This window comes from Oncorhynchus gorbuscha, linkage group LG24, assembly GCF_021184085.1.
Source record: "Oncorhynchus gorbuscha isolate QuinsamMale2020 ecotype Even-year linkage group LG24, OgorEven_v1.0, whole genome shotgun sequence".
Taxonomy (NCBI): Eukaryota; Metazoa; Chordata; class Actinopteri; order Salmoniformes; family Salmonidae; genus Oncorhynchus; species Oncorhynchus gorbuscha.
In genome coordinates this window covers 4,722,744-4,741,522 of record NC_060196.1, presented here as the reverse complement: position 1 = coordinate 4,741,522, position 18,779 = coordinate 4,722,744, and the positions used below count along the sequence as shown (strand labels likewise).

The window sequence follows — 18,779 nt, the reverse complement described above, 5'->3', positions numbered from 1 at the left end:
AAGAGCAGCAGTAAATAAACAATAGCGGGGCTACATACAGGGGGTACCGGTACAGAGTCAATGTGCGGGGGCACCGGTATAGAGGTAATGTGTACATGTAGAGTTACCAAAGTGACTATGCATAGATAACAGAGTAGCAGCAGCGTAGGGGGTACTCTTGATGGTGCAGCTGTAAAACCTTTTGAGGATCTGAGGACCGATGCCAAATCTTTTCAGTCTCCTGAGAGGAATATGTTGTCGTGCTCTCTTCACAACTTTCTTGGTGTGCTTGGACTATGTTAGTGATGTGGATACCAAGGAACTTGAAGCTCTCAACCTGCTTGACTACAGCCCCGTCAATGAGAATGGGGGCGTGCTCGGGCCTCCTTTTCCTGTAGTCCATAATCATCTCCTTTGTCTTGATCACGTTGAGGGAGAGGTTGTCCTTGCACCACACGGTCAGGTCCATGACCTCTTCCCTATAGGCTGTCTCATCATTGTCGATGATCAGGCCAACCACTGTTGTCATCAGCAAACTTAATGATGGTGTTGGAGTCACACCTAGCATGGCATTGATGAGTGGACATTTCACCTTTATTTAACCAGGTAGGCTAGTTGAGAACAAGTTCTCATTTGCAACTGCGAACTGGCCAAGATAAAGCATAGCAGTGTGAACAGACAACACAGAGTTACACATGGAGTAAACAATTAACAAGTCAATAACACAGTAGAAAAAAAAGAGAATCTATATACATTGTGTGCAAAAGGCATGTGGAGGTAGGGGAATAATTACAATATTGCAGATTAACACTGGAGTGATAAATGATCAAAAAGATGATGTTTGATATGAGTCTGGAAGGAGAGTTTACAGTCTAGCCAGACACCTAGGTACTTATAGATGTCCACATATTCAAGGTCAGAACCATCCAGGGTGGTGATGCTAGTCAGGCATGCGGGTGCAGGCAGCGAACGGTTGAAAAGCATGTATTTGGTTTTACTAGCGTTTAAGAGCAGTTGGAGGCCACGGAAGGAGTGTTGTATGGCATTGACGCTCGTTTGGAGGTTAGATAGCACAGTGTCCAAGGACGGGCTGGAAGTATACAGAATGGTGTCGTCTGCGTAGAGGTGGATCAGGGAATCGCCCGCAGCAAGAGCGACCTCATTGACGTATACAGAGAAGAGAGTCGGTCCAAGAATTGAACCCTGTGGAACCCCCATAGAGACTGCCAGAGGTCCGGACAGCAGACCCTCCGATTTGACACACTGAACTCCATCAGAGAAGTAGTTGGTGAACCAGGCGAGGCAATCATTTAAGAAACCAAGGCTGTCGAGTCTGCCGATGAGGATGTGGTGGTTGACAGAGTCGAAAGCCTTGGCCAGATCAATGAATACGGCTGCACAGTAATGTTTCTTATCGATGGCGGTTAAGATATTGTTTAGGACCTTGAGCGTGGCTGAGGTGCACCCATGACCAGCTCTGAAACCAGATTGCATAGCAGAGAAGGTATGGTGAGATTCGAAATGGTCTGTAATCTGTTTGTTGACTTGGCTTTCGAAGACCTTAGAAAGGCATGGTAGGATAGATATAGGTCTGTAGCAGTTTGGGTCAAGAGTGTCCCCCCCTTTGAAGAGGGGGATGACCGCAGCTGCTTTCCAATCTTTGGGAATCTCAGACGACACGAAAGATAGGTTGAACAGGCTAGTAATAGGGGTGGCAACAATTTCGGCAGATAATTTTAGAAAGAAAGGGTCCAGATTGTCTAGCCCGGCTGATTTGTAGGGGTCCAGATTTTTCAGCTCTTTCAGAACATCAGCTGAATGGATTTGGGAGAAGGAGAAATGGGGAAGGCTTGGGCGAGTTGCTGTTGGGGGTGCAGTGCTGTTGACCGGGGTAGGAGTAGCCAGGTTGAAAGCATGGCCAGCCGTAGAAAAATGCTTATTGAAATTCTCAATTATGGTGGATTTATCAGTGGTGACAGTGTTTCCTATCTTCAGCGCAGTGGGCAGCTGAGAGGAGGTGTTCTTATTCTCCATGGACTTTACAGTGTCCCAGAACTTTTTTGAGTTAGTGTTGCAGGAAGCAAATTTCTGCTTGAAAAAGCTAGCCTTGGCTTTTCTAACTGCCTGTGTATAACGGTTTCTAGCTTCCCTGAACAGCTGCATATCACAGGGGCTGTTCGATGCTAATGCAGAACGCCATTGGATGTTTTTGTGTTGGTTAAGGGCAGTCAGGTCTGGGGAGAACCAAGGGCTATATCTGTTCCTGGTTCTAAATTTCTTGAATGGGGCATGTTTATTTAAAATGGTTAGGAAGGCATTTAAAAAAAATATCCAGGCATCCTCTACTGACGGGATGAGATCAATATCCTTCCAGGATACCCCGGCCAGGTCGATTAGAAAGGCCTGCTCGCTGAAGTGTTTCAGGGAGCGTTTTACAGTGCAGGCAATGAGGCAGTGATCGCTGAGATCTTGGTTGAAGACAGCAGAGGTGTATTTAGAGGGGAAGTTGGTTAGGATGATATCTATGAGGGTGCCTGTGTTTAAGGCTTTGGGGGGGTACCTGGTAGGTTCATTGATAATTTGTGTGAGATTGAGGGCATCAAGTTTAGATTGTAGGATGGCTGGGGTGTTAAGCATGTTCCAGTTTAGGTCGCCTAGCAGCACGAGCTCTGAAGATAGATGGGGGGGCAATCAGTTCACATATGGTGTCCAGAGCACAGCTGGGGGCAGAGGGTGGTCTATAGCAGGCGGCAACGGTGAGAGACTTGTTTTTAGAGAGGTGGATTTTTAAAAGTAGAAGTTCAAATTGTTTGGGTACAGACCTGGATATATGCATGGGCTCTCGCCCTGTGTCTTAGCAGAGGCTGCTGTTCCATCCTGCTGATAGTGTATAACCCGTCAGCTGTATGTTCTCTTTTTTTTGTGTTGAATTTTTACCCCTTTTTCTCCCCAATTTCGTGGTATCCAATTGTTGTAGTAGCTACTATCTTGTCTCATCGCTACAACTCCCGTATGGGCTCGGGAGAGACGAAGGTTGAAAGTCAGGCATCCTCCGATACACAACCCAACCAGCCGTACTGCTTCTTAACACAGCGCGCATCCAACCCGGAAGCCAGCCGCACCAATGTGTCGGAGGGTACACCATGCACCTGGCAACATTGGTTAGCGCGCAATGCGCCCGGCCCGCCACAGGAGTCGCTGGTGCGCGATGAGACAAGGACATCCCTACCGACCAAGCCCTCCCTAACCCGGACGACGCTAGGCCAATTGTGAGTCGCTCCACGGACCTCCCGGTCGCGGCCGGTTACGACAGAGCCTGGGCGCAAACCCAGGGACTATGATGGCACAGCTGGCGCTGCAGTACAGCACCCTTATCCACTGCGCCACCCGGGAGGCCCCCAGCTGTATGTTCTTAATGTAGTCATTCAGCCACGACTCGGTGAAACATAAAATATTACCGTTTTTAATGTCCCGTTGGTAGGATATACATGCTTTCAGTTCGTCCCATTTATTTCCCAGCGATTGAACGTTAGCTAGCAGGACAGAAGGCAAAGGAAAATTAGCCACTCCTTGCCTGATCTTCACAAGGCACCCTGATCTTTTCTGCGAAATCTCAGTTTCCTTCTCCAGCGAACGCTGGGGATCTGGGCTTGGTCGGGTGTCTGTAGTATCTCCCTCCCGTCTGACTCAATGAAGAAAAACTTGTCTAATCTGAGGCGAGTAATCGCAGTTCTGATATCCAAAAGCTATTTTCGGTCTTAAGAGATCGTAGCAGCAATATTATGTACAAAACAAGTTATGAAAAAACAAACTAAATAGCATGGTTGGTTAAGAGCCAATAAGACGGCAGCCTTCCCCTCCGGCGCCATCTTCATATTTATTATAGTTGAGGACTAGGTGATGAATCTGGAAATGTGGAAATCTGTTAGAGTAAGTTGAGTTTCTAAGTATGTGAACGAATAGATTCTCTGTAGAGCCGATGAGGATAAACAATATTTTTCCAGTTCATATAAAGTGTACGGGGCTAAATCCCTGGAAAAGGGATTCATCACTTATCAGCAAACACACCTTTTGTAAATGTTGAGAAACATAAAATCCACACTCATCCACCAATACATACAGGAACAAACGAAATACTGTACATGTACACACAATTTGGAGTGTGTAACTTCCTGACAATTATTAACAGGATTCAAGGGAATGAGCTGGACACTGGATAGAAGGGCTCCAAGACAAGTTTTCCTTTTTTCAGAGTCTGAACCAGCCAGTGAGGGGGTGGGAAGAGGGCAGGGGGGGGGAGGGGTTAGCGTTGTGCGTTTCCTGTGTCGCAGTTTACTGTTTTTTAGAGCAAGAAAAATGGGCTTATGTAAGAGTCATGTGATTTAGACAGAAATAGTGGAGGACTGGAGGGAGCTAGACCTAGCTACAGCTGCTGCCTCTCCTCTCCTCTCCTCTCTCCCCTGGCAGAGATCAGACTACACACACACACTGTGCAGCTTCACACACACACACACACGGTATGGTCACACAATACTGTACATTGATGAACAGTTATGCATGCATGCACACAGAAGGCCAATGCAGCAATTCGCTTGCATGCCAACACTCCCACACACATGCTCAGAAACTAGCATGCATGCATGAAGGTACGCACGTACAGTAGGCACTCACACAAAAACACACATACATGTAGCAGTGGAGGTTTCTGAGGGGAGGACGGCTCATAATAATGGCTGAACTGGAGCAAATGGAACGGCATCAAACACCTGGAAACCATGTATTTGATACCATTCCACTGATTCCGCTCCAGCCATTACCATGAGCCCGTCCTCCCCAATTAAGGTCCCACCAACCTCCTGTGGCACGTATGCAGACCCCCACTTTCATAGACACTCAGAATTTGTCAACATCAGATGAAATGTAATGAACTAAAGTCACTGTATCCTGTTTTCTGGCTGTACTCGGTGCATCTCGCTTGGCCACTTCCTGTGGCTGTGACATACCATAGTGAAGGTTTTCTGGCCATAGCTCGGGTCAGTGTGTGTGTGTGTGCATATGACAGTCACAGTGTTTGTGTGTGTATGTATGGCTTCCGTGGTACGGCGCAGGCGCGCTGAGCTGGCCGTCCATGGCCTGGGGAACGAATGTGTGTGTGGGGGCGCGTGTGGCACTCTGAGGCTGGCGGACGTGTAGAGAGGAAAAGAAGAGGGGTGGATAGAGGAGAGGAAGAGGAGACGTACAGTGCTGGTCCAGTGGAGCGGAAGCTGGCTCTCTGAAACAGGAGATCATTTGGTTTAGCTGTGGGCTAGGCAGGGAGGCAGAGGGGGATTCTCTGCCTGTTAGCATCACTGTCAGAGACTGGAGCAGCCCAGGCACTAGTCAGAGAGAGAGAGACACACAAACGGGCTGCGCGCAGGCACACACACACACACACACACACACACACACACACACACACACACACACACACACACACACACACACACACACACACACACACACACACACACACACACACACACACACACACACACACACACACACACACACACACACACACACACAACCAATGCTTCAGCCAACCACACTCGTGTTTAGATATAGTACCCATGTACCATACAGAGACACCATTAGTAACCATTTATAGTTCTAGTGGAATAATCACATTTGATGTTATGTGCAGTCAATTCTAAAGCCTACGTTTCTATGATGTAGTATTCATATCACGAGACCATACTGGCCAGTTGAGGAAATCCTCAGTATATGTACTGTATATGTCTGTGTACAATGGTTTAAGGTATCAAGATTTCTTGGTATTTTAGGTTGTTACAGTATATTACGGAAACACTCCAATGCATTTGAGTACAGATGTAGGATCTTAATTTGAGCCAGTTGTCTACAGCAGGAAAATAATCCCGCCAACAGGATTTCAACGATTATGTTGATTATAATAAATTGATAAAATGTTCGTTAGGGAAAATCAAATCTGTGTGTCAGTCTAAATAACTTCTGAAGCATTTTTAAACATTAAGTACACAACGGTTTCCTGCAATAGGGTGATCAAATTAAGATCCTACATCTGTAAGTTATCCTATTGTCCTCCATATGGTTCAGCTTCCTGCCATCTTTTTTCTCAGCGTTTGGCTCACTATTAAACTTCCTGTCTTCCTGTCTGTGTGTGTGTGTGTTAAGGCCAGCACAACTACCTGTGTGCCGGAAGAAATGACTGTATCATCGATAAGATCCGGAGGAAAAACTGTCCGGCCTGTCGAGTACGGAAGTGTCTCCAAGCCGGGATGAATCTCGGAGGTACGGAATCATAAATGCCAGATATCCTAAATCTGAACCGATGCATCCGAAATAACACCCTATTCCATGGAAATGGGAGCTTGCTAGGACTAACGGCTATTATTGCTGAGCAGCCAATCAGATTCCTAGTCTGATCATAGGTGGGTTCAATGGCAGGAACCATTGCCTGTCTACGACTAGTCGTAGAACCGTAAAAACAACAAAGTTGAGGGTTAGTGTGTGGAGTCAAATTGCTGCTACTTTGAGACTTTCTGTATCATTACAGAATCCACAGCCAAGTACAGTTTGCAGGCCAATATTAACGTGTGATACAGAGTTTGGGATACGGCCTGGGAACCAAAATAGACTTGCTTATACAGCAAGAAAGGTTTTCCGTTTTACCGCTATTGCAATATACAGAACAAATGTTTTCCTTACTGTACTTTGTCAAAGGTGGACAGTCTCCAAATCCTGATTCACTTCCTAACATACTTTCCCTCAAAGTTACCCTGAGAGAGGCAGAAAACAGTTCTGTTAGGATATCTTGAGCACTACTACATCTGACAAACAGAAATCAAAGTGCCGATAAAATATTCTATTTGAATTTGATTTAACCTTTAACTAGGCAAGTTAGTTAAGAACAAATTCTTATTTTACAATGACACCCTCCCCTAGCCACACCCTCCCCTGGCCACACCCTCCCCTGGCCACACCCTCCCCTGGCCACACCCTCCCCTAACGATGCTGGGCCAATTGTGCACCGCCCTATGGTATGGTCAACATGACACTTAGCTTCCAAAAGTACAACAATTGCCAAACAAAGTTGAGCTCAAATACAGCTTGAATATTTGTAGCTACTTCAGTACATACACTACTTTACATGCTCTCTGTCAACAGAACATCTTTTGAAACCCCACAATGCAGAAACATCATGGTAAGTTCTACTTTAAGTTGGAGCGTCATTCTCTCTTCCTCCCTACAGCGCGGAAGTCTAAGAAGCTAGGCAAGCTGAAGGGTGTGAACGAAGACTCGACCCCCACCAAGGAGGGGGGGCAGACGTGCCCTGGATCCGGAGGGGGGTACTTGTCCTCAGGAGAGAAGGAGCTGAGCACCAGCCCCACTAACGCCCTGGTGCCCCACGGCCCTGGAGGTGGGCTGGTGACCCCCTACCTGCCCCCCTCCATCTGCAGCGTGTTGGAGCTGATTGAGCCAGAGGTGGTGTTTGCGGGCTACGACAACACCCAGCCTGACACCACCGACCACCTGCTGTCCAGCCTCAACCAGCTGGCTGGGAAACAGATGATCCGCGTGGTCAAGTGGGCCAAAGTACTTCCAGGTTAGAGTGAGATACAGTATCATCCTTTTTTCCCCTTATATTTTTGATGGCTTTGTTGAAGGAGGCCAAACTACTTCCAGATTAAACAGAAATGGGGGTTCTGGATGGGATTGTTGAAGGAGGCCAAACTACTTCCAGGTTAGACAGAAATGGGGGTTCTGGATGGGATTGTTGAAGGAGGCCAAACTACTTCCAGGTTAGACAGAAATGGGGGTTCTGGATGGGATTGTTGAAGGAGGCCAAACTACTTCCAGGTTAGACAGAAATGGGGGTTCTGGATGGGATTGTTGAAGGAGGCCAAACTACTTCCAGGTTAGACAGAAATGGGGGTTCTGGATGGGATTGTTGAAGGAGGCCAAACTACTTCCAGGTTAGACAGAAATGGGGGTTCTGGATGGGATTGTTGAAGGAGGCCAAACTACTTCCAGGTTAGACAGAAATGGGGGTTCTGGATGGGATTGGGCGGTACGGATGTGAGGAAGAGTGGCTTCCTTTCCTATACAGTAATATCTTTGATGGGGACATCTGAAACAGATAAATGTCTAGAGTCAACTTATTCCGATCCTATTCCGTTCTAAATGCTTGGGGGCAGAGACATGGGTAAATCTCGAGTGGGTGTATTGGCTGTTAGTGATTTCTCCTATCATGTATTTTATACTCCAGGGATATTTTGACATGGTGTGGTATTATTAACATTTGCGCCTTCTTAATATATTCGGCAGTAATTTTCCCGATCTCGTTAGGAAACGATTCCGCAATGCTTTAATGAGATTAGCGATAGCATCCTATTTAAAGCCTAAATGTAATCAAGATTTGGAAACGGAGCTAATTTACATTCGTCAGCCTTTTATAAATAATGTAAATCGAACTCTTTTACGCAAAACTTTACTTTAATATACAATTTGTTTTTCTTTTAAAGAGGTGAGTTCCTAAAAAACTGTCCGTTGGTGAAATATTCAAAAGATGCCTTACAGTCACCTCTTTGATGCCGTTTAATTTGCTGTATTGCAAATACTTGATACCTCTTCCAGGGTGTCTGCTTGCCGTATCCGGGCGTATAAATAGAAAGACAGACACAGTAGGTGGAAACCAGCCCCTCTCTCTCCCCTGTCCCTCTCTCTCTCTGAGCCTGACTTTGAAAGTTCCACGGCATTCAGTTTACATTTGGACTTAGCTCTGCTAATAGAAGCTCAGAAACTCAACTCCAGAAGACTCGCACTAATACGGCAGACTGCTTTGCGCTACATGGCTGCTGTAGACTATAAACAAGCCTTGTACTGGACAGTCCAGTGCCACAGTACACAGGAAGCCTAGTATATGCTGTATGCAGCATCCTGTACTGTAGTCACTGTAAACTATTGACTTGTCGAGTGTCTTCAGTCTTCAAGCACTTTGATGGGCGACCCAAAAGTTAATCTTTTAATAAGCATCTTAGACCCAGCTATAGATTATTCCAGGGAGCACCATTGATGTACAGTAAGCCAGTTATTTGAATCAAGAGCTTTGAGTCCTTTAAAAAAAAAAGCCACAGGCGTAGCCAGCAATACAACCCACACACTAATTCAACAATGAATTGATACCGTGACACATCGCGGGCTTGGCAGCGGCTGCATGGCTGACGACTGACATGCAAAGCCTGGAATAGTACCTAAGCTCTGATCAGTCACTTTCAGTTGCAGCATTGGCATCCTCGGGACTCTGCATTATAGAAGGAGGCAGAGTTCATATGTAATGCTCTGTATAAAGTCAGAGTGAGAGATTGGCAACTTTCCCGTTAGTCTATGTACGGGCCCACATAGACAACAAGGCCAATAATTAGAAGCCTTGGGGGATTTTGTGTAAAACAAAACAACACCGGGTGAATACTCTGCAGTGGTTTGTTCATGTCTGAACAAATATTGGTGCTGCTAGGCACCTTGCCATATGCGTACACACACACACACACACACGAGAGAGAGAGAGGAAAGACTGGGTGAATGCCTCATGGGTTGTTGTACCTGTGTCTCTCTAGGTATGTCACTGGTCCTGCATTCACTACTGTACTCAATTTAAGACTCACTACCTCTCACCATTTCCCTTCCCATCAGTCCCCTCGATTCAATTCAATAGCCTTCATTAACAGTGGATGTCAGGGACTTTCATTGTCAAATCAAACAGGCAGGAACATATCACATCAATAATGGTCCTCTCTCTCTCCCAGGTTTCCGGGGCCTGCCCATAGAGGACCAAATCACCCTGATCCAGTACTCTTGGATGTGTCTGTCCTCCTTCAGTCTCAGCTGGAGGTCCTACAAACACACCAACGGACAGATGCTCTACTTCGCCCCCGACCTCGTCTTCAACGAGTAAGTCTGTCTACCACCGACCTAATCGTCTCGCTCGCCACACTTTACAGATATGCAGTATTCAGAAAAAAAAGTTAGTTCCGAACAAAGCCAAACGGCAAGTCCATAGTTCCTCCTACTTCTCTGAGCGATGACGTGCTTGAAAAAAACTGCTCAGTATCTTCTGACTGAAAGTCGGATAACCCTGCTCCCTAAAGCAAAGGCTTTTGTACCGAAACGGCTCCTCGATCCCCACAGTTGATCAGAGCGAAGAGCCAATGGGGCATGTGATCCGCTCTAATATATTTGAACAGGAGAACAGGAGGAGGAAATGTATATGGGGCATCTGCGTATTGGAGCTGTGGTGCATGACTGGTGCATTGAAGTGGAGGGTAATGGTATGGGACCTGGACAGGTCCAGGGCTGAGGGAGAATACTGGCCCCTACCGGTGGATGGGGAAAGTGCATCACACCCAGATGGAGTGGAATTGATAGTTGGCTTATTTGATTTTGTAAAAGACGGACTTCAATCCAATGTTTTCTGGGACACACGCACAAAAAGACAGACAATAGTGAAGTTATTGCAGAGACCAAGTATGTTTGGATACAATGCCATTACATGTTAAGTAAAATGAGAAAGTTACATTCTATCATTTAACTAATTCCATCCATGATCATAAAGTTACCTACAGTAGATCTCTTCCTAAGCATGTGCTGCTGATACATATTCTAAGACCTTCTGAAACGCCTGTGTTACGCAGTTACAGTGGAACTGCCTGTCTGAGTGACAGATGGTCCAGGTATTCTGGGTGACAATCCCCATGAGAAGAATCCTACACCAACTTGATTTACTGCATGGCTTGGATGTCGGCTGGAATGTCCAGTGCTCTGTCACGAAAACCTGCATATCACCCTAGTGTCCCCACTATCCCCAGTGTGTCAGTGACTGACCATGGTATCAGGCCAAGGTCCCCAGTTAGGAGGAAGGCAAAAGCATGTCCCTGTAGAGATAGAGACGTGTAGCGAAACCAACCCGTCTGTCGGCCTATAGAGTAGAGAAACCAACCCGTCTGTCAGTCTATAGAGTAGAGAAACCAACCCGTCTGTCGGCCTATAGAGTAGAGAAACCAACCCGTCTGTCGGCCTATAGAGTAGAGAAACCAACCCGTCTGTCGGCCTATAGAGTAGAGAAACCAACCCGTCTGTCGGCCTATAGAGTAGAGAAACCAACCCGTCTGTCGGCCTATAGAGTAGAGAAACCAACCCGTCTGTCGGCCTATAGAGTAGAGAAACCAACCCGTCTGTCGGCCTATAGAAGAAACCAACCCGTCTGTCGGCCTATAGAGTAGAGAAACCAACCCAGTCTGTCGGCCTATAGAGTAGAGAAACCAACCCGTCTGTCGGCCTATAGAGTAGAGAAACCAACCCGTCTGTCGGCCTATAGAGTAGAGAAACCAACCCGTCTGTCGGCCTATAGAGTAGAGAAACCAACCCGTCTGTCGGCCTATAGAGTAGAAACCAACCCGTCTGTCGGCCTATAGAGTAGAGAAACCAACCAGTCTGTCGGTCTATAGAGTAGAGAAACCAACCCGTCTGTAGAGAAACCAACCAGTCGGCCTATAGAGTAGAGAAACCAACCCGTCTGTCGGCCTATAGAGTAGAGAGAAACCAACCCGTCTGTCGGCCTATAGAGTAGAGAAACCAACCCGTCTGTCGGCCTATAGAGTAGAGAAACCAACCCGTCTGTCGGCCTATAGAGTAGAGAAACCAACCCGTCTGTCGGCCTATAGAGTAGAGCCTATAGAGTAGAGAAACCAACCCGTCTGTCGGCCTATAGAGTAGAGAAACCAACCTGCCTGTCGGCCTATAGAGCAGAGAAACCAACCCGTCTGTCGGCCTATAGAGTAGAGAAACCAACCCGTCTGTCGGTCTATAGAGTAGAGAAACCAACCCGTCTGTCGGCCTATAGAGTAGAGAAACCAACCCGTCTGTCGGCCTATAGAGTAGAGAAACCAACCCGTCTGTCGGCCTATAGAGTAGAGAAACCAACCCGTCTGTCGGCCTATAGAGTAGAGAAACCAACCCGTCTGTCGGCCTATAGAGTAGAGAAACCAACCCGTCTGTCGGCCTATAGAGTAGAGAAACCAACCAGTCTGTCGGCCTATAGAGTAGAGAAACCAACCGGTCTGTAGGCCTATAGAGCAGAGAAACCAACCAATCTGTCGGTCTATAGAGTAGAGAAACTAACCTGTATGTCGGCCTATAGAGTAGAGAAACCAACCGGTCTGTAGGCCTATAGAGCAGAGAAACCAACCAATCTGTCGGCCTATAGAGTAGAGAAACTAACCTGTATGTCTCTATAGGAAACGTATAGAGTAGGGAAGTACTGTCTGTCGGCCTACCTTTGTCTGCCCGTTTTATCTTGGTCTTATGGTCTGCCCGTCTGTCTGCCAGTCAGTTAACAGCATCAGTATATCAAACAATCCATACTTTCTCCACGTTTGTTCATCTCTAGTCCTCGAGGAGCAAGCAGTTTGTTCATCTCTCGTCCTCGAGGAGGAAGCAGGTTGTTCATCTCTAGTCCTCGAGGAGGAAGCAGTTTGTTCATCTCTAGTCCTCGAGGAGGAAGCAGTTTGTTCATCTCTCGTCCTCGAGGAGGAAGCAGTTTGTTCATCTCTAGTCCTCGAGGAGGAAGCAGTTTGTTCATCTCTAGTCCTCGAGGAGGAAGCAGTTTGTTCATCTCTCGTCCTCGAGGAGGAAGCAGTTTGTTCATCTGTAGTCCTCGAGGAGGAAGCAGTTTGTTCATCTCTAGTCCTCGAGGAGGAAGCAGTTTGTTCATCTCTAGTCCTCGAGGAGGAGGCAGTTTGTTCATCTCTAGTCCTCGAGGAGGAAGCAGTTTGTTCATCTCTAGTCCTCGAGGAGGAGGCAGTTTGTTAACTGTATGATTTCTATGGCTCCTTTAGTGACTTCCTTTTCTTGACATTGTTTAATGAATTGATTGCCTGGAGCTGGATAGTCCGCCCACTTGGATTTCTCATCCTAATTCAGTCTACTGATTGAGAGAACAACAAAAAGACAAATGTGCTTGATGTCAAAGACAAATACATCTAAATTAAAGAGCGACTGCCTTCAAATATGAGTCAGAAATGGTTATTCTAGTGTCAAAATTGACTACAACATGTAAATAGGATAATTTGTCATAAAGTCAGTCTCGTCTAAAATGGAGTTTGGAACCGCTGTGCGTCACATGTAAATGAAGGTTGTGTTTTGATTTGGTGATTTGTCCATTAACATGGGGTGAACAGCTGCAGTGATTGCTGTCTATCCAATAGCGTAGACAGTGAGACAGACAACACACCACACATTCTTTACTTGAGAAATACTGCACCAAATACCTTAGATGTAACATTTCACTACTAAAACATTGTTGGCATAAACATAAAAATGTATGAAAGATTTGAGTTTTATTCCGGGGATTATGAGGAAGTGAAATAGGCTTCTGCATCTACAGTGTCTCATGGGGGACAAACGTCATTAACCAAATGCAGAATCGGTCAGGAACACACTTCCAAGACTGAAATCTCATCTAATGAGCAACAGAAAAAAACACACGTGCCAATCTGTGTCCAGTGGCTCTTTAAACTTAATTTATGCATGAAAGTTTGATAATAGCTTGCAATAGCTCTATTAAAACGATTGTTCCAAATTTTTGGCCCGTAGTGGGTGCATCTAGACCTAAACTGTAGCGATTGACAGAGGGTCAAGAAGGTCATGCAAAGTTCCTTCTTGACCCAAGAGGACAGAAGATAGAGGTATAAACAAGACTCTGAAAGACGTTTGCCAATAATATCCAGGGACCAAGAAAAACAACTCCCAATACAAACTAGTGTATTTGAAGTGGGGGTTATAGAGTTGTAGTTGCTCTGTCTATCAGGGATATTCACAGAAGTGAAGTGAGTCTGACTTTCTACGTCCTTGCTCTTGCTTCCTGAATCTCTCCATGGCAACGGTAAGAGCCGGAGAGAGAAAAACCAGGGGCAGTGGGTTTCTTCTCATTTTGGGCAATGATTCAGCAAAATTGATTTCAGACAAAATATGTAGAGACTTTTTATAACTCAGACCCAAGGTTCTCCCAATAATTAAATGCAGTTTGCAGAACTCCAACACAATGCTACTCCTAAAACACATACATTTTTCATATGTTCTTAAGTTAGATAGACAGAAAGAGAACGAGACACACTCAGCTAAACCAAGCCTTGTGCAGCCAGATGTACATCGTAGCCTAGTGGTTAGATCATTGGACTAGTAACTGAAAGGTTGCAAGTTCAAATCCCCGAGCTGACAAGGTACAAAATCTGTCGTTCGGCCCTTGAACAGGCAGTTAACCCACTGTTCCTAGGCCATCATTGAAAATAAGAATTTGTTCTTAACTGACTTGCCTAGAAAAATAAAAGGTCAAATTAAAAGTGTACTAATTAGTATTTTAAATCTGCTTTATGTTTATAATGAGAACATATGCACCAAGTCTACCTTGTTGCTGCAAATCTGTTTGAGAATGTTAAGACTGGTTCGATCCACAGAGCAGAATCTCCCTCCTCTGTCCTAGTGTTACTATGTGGTTTCTGCAGTAGTATCAAATGAGCTGCCTCCCAAATCGCACCCTAGCCCCATAGGGCACTGGTCAGAAGTAATGCACTAAATAGGGCATGGGGTGCCATTTGCTATGCAGCCCCTATGGTGAACTCCCTTTCAAGTGGAGCCACACCGCTTGCATTTGATTATTCGAGTCTCGACGTGATGGGTGATTTAAAGTGGAGAAGGTGGCTTCCAAAACCCATAATTCCCTGGGATTTGCGGCATCTGCATAACACATTGCTCATTAGCTCTCCCTCTCCATCCGACCCAACCTACTCTACTGTCCCCAGTTGTTGTTGGTTGCTGTTTCTGCACGTTGACAGGATTGAGATCAACGTCTCTGATATGGTGTGTGAGTGACTGTTTAGGACGGAGTGCGTATGCTAGTGTGTGTGTGTTTTCATGTACCATGACTGGGGTGATGCAGTAAGTCTTACCCAGCCTTTACACAGCGTACTGAAGCAGCTAAGTCATCTGCGTTGTGTTACTGTGTGTGTGCGCAGTGCTCTGCACTCTAGAGGAATTTGGCTCTCAACTCATCCTATCTCAGCGAATAGAATAAACTATGTGGAAAGATGTTCCAAAGGGTTGAGGCGCAGTAGTATGTGTGTGTGTGTGTGTGTGTGTGTAGGGGGGAGGATACAAATATGTTGTATGTTATCATGTGGTGGATGGTGGGAAATGTACATAGAGCTTATATGGATGAGTCACAGTGTTTTGGGGATGTTGGCCATTTTTCATGGACATACAGTGGGGCAAAAAAGTATTTAGTCAGCCACCAATTGTGCAAGTTCTCCCACTTAAAAAGAGGAGGCCTGTAATTTTCATCATAGGTACACTTCAACTATGACAGACAAAATGAAAAGAAAAAACAGAAAATCACATTGTAGGATTTTTAATGAATTTATTTGCAATTTATGGTGGAAAATAAGTATTTGGTCACCTACAAACAAGCAAGATTTCTGGCTCTCACAGACCTGTAACTTCTTCTTTAAGAGGCTCCTCTGTCCTCCACTCGTTACCTGTATTAATGGCACCTGTTTGAACTTGTTATCAGTATAAAAAAGACACCTGTCCACAACCTCAAACAGTCACACTCCAAACTCCACTATGGCCAAGACCAAAGGACACCAGAAACAAAGTTGTAGACCTGCACCAGGCTGGGAAGACTGAATCTGCAATAGGTAAGCAGCTTGGTTTGAAGAAATCAACTGTGGAAGCAATTATTAGGAAATGGAAGACATACAAGACCACTGATAATCTCCCTCGATCTGGGGATCCACACAAGATCTCACCCCATGGGGTCAAAATGATCACAAGAACAGTGAGCAAAAATCTCAGAACCACATGGGGGGACCTAGTGAATGAGCTGCAGAGAGCTGGGACCAAAGTAACAAAGCCTACCATCAGTAACACACTACACCGCAAGGGGCTCAAATCCTGCAGTGCCAGACGTGTCCCCCTGCTTAAGACAGTACATGTCCAGGCCCATCTGAAGTTTGCTAGAGAGCATTTCGATGATCAAGAAGAAGATTGGGAGAATGTCATATGGTCAGATGAAACCAAAATATAACTTTTTGGTAGAATCTCAACTCGTCATGTTTGGAGGACAAAGAATGCTGAGTTGCATCCAAAGAACACCATACCTACTGTGAAGCATGGGATTGGAAACATCATGCTTTGGGACTGTTTTTCTGCAAAGGAACCAGTGCGACTGATCCGTGTAAAGGAAAGAATGAATGGGGCCATGTATCGTGAGATTTTTTGTGAAAACCTCCTTCCGTCAGCAAGGGCATTAAAGATGAAACGTGGCTGGGTCTTTCAGCATGACAATGATCCCAAACACACCGCCCGGGAACAAAGGAGTGGCTTCGTAAGAAGCATTTCAAGGTCCTGGAGTGGACGAGCCAGTCTCCAGATCTCAACCCCATAGAAAATCTTTGGAGGGAGTTGAAAGTCCGTGTTGCCCAGCAACTGCCCCAAAACACCACTGCTCTAGAGGAGATCTGCATGGAGGAATGGGCCAAAATACCAGCAACAGTGTGTGAAAACCTTGTGAAGACTTACAGAAAACATTTGACCTCTGTCATTGCCAACAAAGGGTTTATAACAAAGTATTGAGATAAATAAGTATTTGGTCAATAATCAAATCAAATTTATTTATATAGCCCTTCATACATCAGCTGATATCTCAAAGTGCTGTACAGAAACCCAGCCTAAAACCCCAAACAGCAAACAATGCAGGTGTAAAAGCACGGTGGCTAGGAAAAACTCCCTAGAAAGGCCAAAACCTAGGAAGAAACCTAGAGAGGAACCAGGCTATGTGGGGTGGCCAGTCCTCTTCTGGCTGTGCCGGGTAGAGATTATAACAGAACATGACCAAGATGTTCAAATGTTCATAAATGACCAGCATGGTCGAATAATAATAAGGCAGACTGTTGAAACTGGAGCAGCAGCACAGTCAGGTGGACTGGGGACAGCAAGGAGCCATCATGTCAGGTAGTCCTGGGGCACGGTCCTAGGGCTCAGGTCCTCCGAGAGAGAGAAAGAAAGAGAGAATTAGAGAGAGCATATGTGGGGTGGCCAGTCCTCTTCTGGCTGTGCCAGAATAACAAAAGTTTTCCAACATAATTTGCAAATAAATTCATTAAAAAATCCTACAATGTGATTTTCTGGATTTTTTTTCTCATTTTGTCTGTCATAGTTGAAGTGTACCTATGATGAAAATTACAGGCCTCATCTTTTTAAGTGGGAGAACTTGCACAATTGGTGGCTGACTAAATACTTTTTTTGCCCCACTGTACGAGATTAGTTTGGCTGGACACAATACAGTCAATGCTAATGGGAGCTTACTGAGCCATCCCACTTGGCACAGACGTCAATTCAACTTCTATTTCACATTGGTTCAATGGAATTTCATCGAACTGACTTGGAAACAACATTGATTCAACCAGTGTGTTCCCAGTGGGAATGCACTCAGTTGTTTTTAGAGCTAAACGTACAGCGCTGTATAGTGAGAGCAAGAACCAATACGCCTCAGACACTGACCAAACATCCTTTCTCCCCCCAGGGACCGCATGCAGCAGTCAGCCATGTACGACCTGTGTCTGGGCATGAGGCAGGTGAGCCAGGAGTTTGTCAGGCTGCAGCTCACCTACCAAGAGTTCCTCTCCATGAAAGTGTTGCTGCTGCTCAGCACAGGTAAGTCAGCTGAAGGTGTGTGGAAGGGGGGGGGGGGAGTGTGAGTTCCTTTGCCAGAAAAACATCCAACTCTAAGTGAGTGTGTGCATACAGCAGTGTGTGTGTGTGTGTGAGAGAGTGTGAGTGAGAAAGAGAGTCTATATGGTGTGTGTGTGTGTTGCACCAATCAACAGCTAGCTGCAGTGAGGTAGTGTGTATCAGCCACATGTCAGTATACAAGCAGGTTGACAGAGTAAATAACAGGTACATCACTTGTCATTTGTTTGCTGAGCTTGGAGTTGGAATACAAACAGGAACCAGGGAATAACAATAGATATACATACAGGGTCATGTCTATAATAAGCTGGAGTAGTATACATTCTAGGTATGCATGGCAAGCGGGATTGGGTGACACTACAGGATGCAACGATTATGCTATACCTCTGGCACGCAACCGGTCATGACACTAATGTGCCAGAGGGAAAGAGCAGTCGATGGAGAGCGAGAGGTAAAATTGTGAGAAAGTACACAGAGAGCGAAGAATCTCAGTGTGAGCGAGGGATTTACATTTTAGGCATTTAGCAGACAGTCGTATCCAGAGCGATTTACAGTAGGGAGTGCACACATTTTTGTACTGGTCCCCCATGGGAATCGAACCCACAACCCTGTCATCGCAAGCGCCATGCTCTAACAACTGAGCCACACGGGGCATGAAGAAAGATACCCCCATATTGTTTCACCATATGGCAACTGAGAACCAGGTTCTTGTTGGCGTCCAGCAGTAAACACAGTCGGGGCAGAGCAGGCAGAGCTACATGAGGGCAAGGCTACATAGGCCAGTTATGGGAGCTATTTTGGGAGGCCAAGCTTCAGCCCTCTGCTCTGCTTTGAACTGCCGCCGTGCGGATTTGTAGGAAAGTTTATTAGACTTGTCAGGCAGGGCCTCCGTTTGGAGGATGCTGGGTAGTCTCACGTGGAGCCAGAGGCAGCACTACTCAGCTTTCCATGGATTTCTGCCTGATTGATAATGGAAGCCT

The 18,779-nt window shown here is 45.9% G+C and overlaps 1 protein-coding gene across 4 annotated transcripts in view; it reads left to right on the top strand.

The window, feature by feature from the left end:
- LOC124012602 (mineralocorticoid receptor-like) overlaps positions 1 to 18,779 on the top strand; it is a 112,517-nt gene that overhangs the window by 73,296 nt on the left and 20,442 nt on the right. For all 4 annotated transcript variants that reach the window (XM_046326405.1, XM_046326403.1, XM_046326404.1 and 1 more), the window contains exons 4-7: positions 6,172 to 6,288; positions 7,250 to 7,603; positions 9,804 to 9,948; positions 17,633 to 17,763. In XM_046326405.1, the coding sequence (XP_046182361.1) occupies positions 6,172 to 6,288; positions 7,250 to 7,603; positions 9,804 to 9,948; positions 17,633 to 17,763 (747 nt within the window). The remainder of the gene's footprint in view (positions 1 to 6,171; positions 6,289 to 7,249; positions 7,604 to 9,803; positions 9,949 to 17,632; positions 17,764 to 18,779) is intronic.